At 44.0% G+C, this 5,562-nt stretch overlaps 1 protein-coding gene across 1 annotated transcript; it reads left to right on the top strand.

Moving 5' to 3' along the window:
• The first annotated feature begins 1,460 nt into the window (after positions 1-1,460).
• LOC132831384 (retinal cone rhodopsin-sensitive cGMP 3',5'-cyclic phosphodiesterase subunit gamma-like) lies at positions 1,461-4,580 on the top strand. The gene is made up of 3 exons (XM_060849503.1): positions 1,461-1,603; positions 3,995-4,035; positions 4,504-4,580. The coding sequence occupies exons 1-3, from the start codon at positions 1,482-1,484 to the stop codon at positions 4,578-4,580; spliced, it is 240 nt and encodes a 79-aa protein (XP_060705486.1). The 5' UTR covers positions 1,461-1,481.
• The last annotated feature ends 982 nt before the right edge of the window (positions 4,581-5,562 follow it).

Here is a 5,562-nt window from a genome sequence, read left to right as displayed (position 1 = left end):
AAATAATTTAAATCATTCAGTTCAAGGAGATTGTGACACCCTCTGGAGTAGGTGGGACTTGAACCCAGGCCCTCACTGAACCACAGGACCCTAAGGAAATATATAATGTATGGTGTATATAGGATCTGTATAGCATATTGTATACAGATTCAATGGGATCCAAATATTATACATAGAATGTATGGGATGTGGCACAGAAACAGCCAATGGGCTCAATACCCCGTGCTGGCAAACAAAAAGAAAATGTTCCACTGTCTCCCAAACACATTCCCATTACATTAACTCTGTTGTTATTTGTCCAGAGACCCACCTTGAAAAATGTTGCAAAATAAGAAAGAACCAGAATAAGATGTCACTGAGATCAACTGGGCTAAGCCCAATTCAAGCACTTAGCTCATCCTGTAAGAGGATTCAATGTCATCTGTCACAGGAATCTTAAACAAAGCAGCCTGTCCATTTCCAACAGGGAGCTGTGGGACTTGGAAGTGTCAGCTTTCTCAGCATTAAGTTTTACCACTCGTTATTAGATTAGATTACTTACAGTGTGGAAACAGGCCCTTCGGCCCAACAAGTCCACACCGACCCGCCGAAGCGCAACCCACCCATACCCCTACATTTACCCCTTACCTAACACTACGGGCAATTTAGCATGGCCAATTCACCTGACCCGCACATCTTTGGACTGTGGGAGGAAACCGGAGCACCCGGAGGAAACCCACGCAGACACAGGGAGAACGTGCAAACTCCACACAGTCAGTCGCCTGAGTCGGGAATTGAACTCGGGTCTCAGGCGCTGTGAGGCAGCAGTGCTAACCACTGTGCCACCGTGCCGCCCACAAATTAGGTCAGGAGGGCAAAAATACAACTCGGCTGTGGGACTAGATTGGGTTGGGATATCTGGTCGGCATAGACAGGTTTGACCAAAGGGTCTCTTTCTGTGCTGTACATCTCTATGACTCTTTGACTGGGAGTGTTACAGTGCCAGACAGAGATGGATTTCCTGACATTGTTGGTGTGATCTGCTGAATACCTGCCCAGTGTTTAGGAATTAGACCTTTCCTACCCAATGTCTGATGGCGGGAATGGATTCCAGACTCTGGGTAAGAATGCTACCATGGAGTCAATGTTCACTCCAGATGTTTCTGTGCCATTAATTAATTTTGTTGGAAGTGTTCGGGTCTGCTGCAGCTGAAATGACTGAACAAGGTCTAAGTGCATTTCTTTGGTAATACTATACTGCTACACTTCGCGGACATTATGGGTGGCTGTTCTTGACTTGACAGTTTTGTAAGTTGTGAATAAACTTTGTTGTGGCTACTGAAGGGATCAGACGTAGCTGTTGCACCTTTAATCCCCACAAATAATTGACAGAAAATTCCTCCCTTTCTAACCAGGGATGGTGTGTCCAGAATCTTTGGTTTAACTGTGACATTTTGTCTTTCAGTGAGCGTTTCCTGTCTCTATAAGTCTGTTCTGTGGAAATGAATATTTCACCAACTAATATTTCTGGAGGTGCCACATCCCCTAGGAAGGGGCCACCAAAGTTCAAGCAAAGAGCGACTCGACAGTTCAAGAGCAAACCCCCCAAAGCAGGCGTGAAAGGGTATAACTGAGAAATTTTGATTTTGATTTACAGGTTGAGCCTTGGAATCCAAGGGTCTGAGAACTATTTTGCTGGAGTTTTAATAGAAATGACATTAGGATCTTCTCCTCTCTACACACACACACACACACACACACACGAGTTGAGAGTATGGTGCTGGAAAAGCACAGCAGGTCAGGCAGCATCCGAGGAGCAGGAAAATCGACATTTCGAGCCGGAGGCCTTCATCAGGAATACACGGACAGCCACACACACACACACACACACACACACACACACGCAGACAGACACATGCGCGCACACTGACACACACCCCCACATGCAGACAGTCACACACACACAGACACACGCACACACAGACACACACACGCAGACAGCCACACACACACACACTGACACACACCCACACGCAGACAGTCACACACACACAGACAGATACACAGACACACGCACACACAGACACACACACGCAGACACACACACACACAGACAGCCACACACACGCACACACAGACACATACACACAAACAGGCAGACAGACACATGCACACAAACACACACACACACACACACGCAGACAGCCACACACACACACACTGACACGCACACCCACACGCAGACAGTCACACACACACACAGACAGGTACACAGACACACGCACACACAGACACACACACGCAGACACACACACACAGCCACACACACGCACACACAGATACACACACAAACAGACTGACACACATGCACACACACACAGACACAGACAGACACACACACACAAACAGACTGACACACATGCACACACACAAACACACACACACAGACTGGAGTCAGTACCAGCCTTTCTGCCCCACTCCCTGTGGGCAGACTGACAGAATGAGGTTGTTGGAGGGTTACCCACAATCCACAGCGGACAGACGGCATCGTTGACCTGGGCAGAGTCTCTTTAACCCCTTTAGCAGTGAAACTGAACTCTGTGCCAGTGAAACTGCCCCTTCTCCGTGCACCAGTACTACACAAGTTGCAGCTTCCTCTATACAGGGGCATTGGTGAACTTTTGCTTTTTTGCCCACATTCTGAACGTCCCTTGGTGTCTCTAACTCAATGAAAGCCAGTTGTGAAGTTGTGGACAGTCTGGAAATGACTGCCCTATCTATTTCACCAACATCTCTTGTATATCAGAAAGGTGCAAATCACAGCAAAGGGAACAGAAACTTAGCTCGTCAAACTCTCCCACTATCTCCATAATCCCAGACGTAATCAGTAATGTTTTCCTTAAAATTATTGTTGTAACATTTTGTCTGTTGTTCCACTAACCATGTTTAGCATTAAGACTAAAATGAAAATTGAACTCCGAGTTTATGTAGTTTTTTTTATTCATTCACAGGATGAGGGTGTCGTTGGTGTAGGCCAACATTTATTGCCCAGAGGGTGGTTAAGAGACAACCCCATTGCTGTGGGTCTGGAGTCACATGTAGCCCAGACCAGATAAGGATGGCAATTTTCTTCCTTGAAGGACATTACTAAACCAGATGGATTTTTCTAACAATTGATTTTTGATCATCATTAGACTCTTAATTCCAGATTTTAAAAAAAATATTGAATTCAAATTCTACCAACTAAGATGGTTGGGATTCAAACCCAGGTCCCCAGAACCTTACCTGGGTCTCCAGATTAACAGTCTGGCATTAATACCACTCAACTCCCCCAAAATGGAACAGGAATGTGTTCATGTTCCAAACCCAGGTCCCCAGAACCTTACCTGGGTCTCCGGATTAACAGTCCAGCATTAATGCCACTCAACTCCCCCAGAATGGAACAGGAATGTGTTCTGTTCCATTCAGAAGTCAGGGTTGTGTCTGCCTAGTAATAGAGTTATTAACAGTGCTATTAACTGTTTGTTACATATTGTCACTGTGGTGTATCACTGAATTTTTTTGTTAGCTCACTTTAAGGCTAGGAGAGAGATAAACTGGGTTAACACCAGCAGTAAAACCACATCACAAGGAGTTGGGCAAGTGTTAGAAACAGCACAGTGCAACTGATTGTTTTCTGTAAACCGGGACAGTGCAGGATTCCAATTTCTAGCATCAAAAGAACAATCAAACTGTATTAATTTAAACACCAAACACTGATACAGCCATTAACCTAGAAAAGATTGCAATATCGATGGACAAATATTTAAAGTGTCTGCATGACATTGTTCTGCCGGTTACTTCACCAGAGGAGGGACCCCACCTGGTAAAGTTACATCACACAAATAAGTTGTAGAATGAGCTCAGTCTTTACAATTTATGAAAATATTGCATGTAATAGTTTTGCAATGCGATGTTGTTTTCAGCAGCTTTGTGCTAAGTGCGGTTTCAACCTCTGATTGTCATTCTCCTGCAGGTTTGGAGATGATATTCCTGGAATGGAGGGGCTTGGCACAGGTATGTTACAGAAATCATTCCCAACCCCTCCCTCAAAAACACTGAATTTTCATCTGATCTCACACTCACTCTGTAGGTCAGGTGAGTGCTGAACTTACAAACATGTTAAATGACCCCTGAGACAGGGCAGTAGAGAGCTCTGTGCCTCAGAGTTGGCGGTTTTGAAAATCAGAGTCAAGAGAGTGATGCTGGAAAAGCACAGCAGGTCAGGCAGCATCCGAGGGGCAGGAAAATCGATGTTTCGAGCATAAGCTCTTCATCAGGAATGAAGCCTCAGTAATTCCTGATGAAGGGCGTATGCTCAAAGCATCGATTCTCCTGCTCCTCGGATGCTGCCTGACCTGCTGTGCTTTTCCAGCAACACACTCTTGACTCTGATCTCTAGAATCTGCAGTCCTCACTTTAGAAAATCAGCATGGAGAAATGGATATAGAAAAGATTGTTTAATAGTACCTCTAATTTTTACAGATATCACTGTGATCTGTCCTTGGGAGGCATTCAGCCACTTGGAGCTGCATGAACTGGCTCAGTATGGTATTGTTTGATACTGGGTAATGCTGAGCAGGCCTTAGTAACTGGCCCACATTTCAGCTGAAACAGCAACTACAGTGAAGCAGATGAAGCTGGATTACTATTCACGTCGCTGTGCACAGTACTTCACATTATTGTTCAATTCCATTAGCATGAACATAAAAGTCAGTGTCAGTTTTTAGACAATGCTTGTACAGTTTAAGTGCGTTTATGTTATTTATGTGACATTTAGTTGTGAGCTTAAACAGCTGCTCCTAGCTACTGCAAAACATTCATCTTTGCATCATCATCATCACCACCTGTATTCATTCTGTAAAACTGTCAATTTAGATTCTCCTGCAAGATGAGAGAGATAGAATATAATTTCTCAATGAGTTGATTCAGTGACTATAACTAAATAGGAAGAAGCACTCTTGTCAAGACAATTACATTCACATCTACTGAAGGAACCACCTGGTGAGGAAGCAGCACTCCAATAGATAGTGCTTCCAACTAAACCTGATGGATTATAACCTGGTCTTGTGTGATTTTTAACATCTGCTGAAGTTTAAGAATGAACTTTACATTTTATGCTGGGCTTGAATTGGTAATAATCAGGTTAGAAAACTGCAGATTGAATGAGATGATGGTGTTTGTTTCTCTGTCTACAAATCTAGAGCATTGAGAGTGTTTAGAAGCTGATCTCTTGGAGCTGTGCTCATGGCTTACAACATTAATAGAGTGAAAAATCACACAATACTAGGTTATAGTCCAACAGGTTTAATTAGAAGCACTAGCTTTTGGAGCACTGCTCCTTTATCAGGTGGTTGCAGTGCTCTGGAAGCTAGAGCTTCCAATTCAACTTTTTGCACTATAACCTGGTGTTGTGTGATGTTTAACTTTGTACACCCCAGTCTAATACTGGCAATTCCAAATCAAGAACATCATTAGAAGCTGCCCCATTGTCTCTGTTTCTTACTTCAACAAAAGGAAACACCAAGGTGTAGATGCCAGTTG

The sequence above is a fragment of the Hemiscyllium ocellatum genome, chromosome 33, assembly GCF_020745735.1.
Source record: "Hemiscyllium ocellatum isolate sHemOce1 chromosome 33, sHemOce1.pat.X.cur, whole genome shotgun sequence".
Classification (NCBI taxonomy): domain Eukaryota; kingdom Metazoa; phylum Chordata; class Chondrichthyes; order Orectolobiformes; family Hemiscylliidae; genus Hemiscyllium; species Hemiscyllium ocellatum.
This window is presented reverse-complemented; position numbering and strand designations above follow the sequence as displayed.

Excerpts from the sequence above, each read along its gene's own strand:
- LOC132831384 (XM_060849503.1), top strand. The coding sequence starts at position 1,482 with ATGAATATTTCACCAACTAATATTTCTGGAGGTGCCACATCCCCTAGG. Across the intron at positions 1,604-3,994 it reads CCCAAAGCAGGCGTGAAAGG|GTTTGGAGATGATATTCCTG; the intron begins GTATAACTGAGA and ends ATTCTCCTGCAG. Across the intron at positions 4,036-4,503 it reads AATGGAGGGGCTTGGCACAG|ATATCACTGTGATCTGTCCT; the intron begins GTATGTTACAGA and ends TAATTTTTACAG.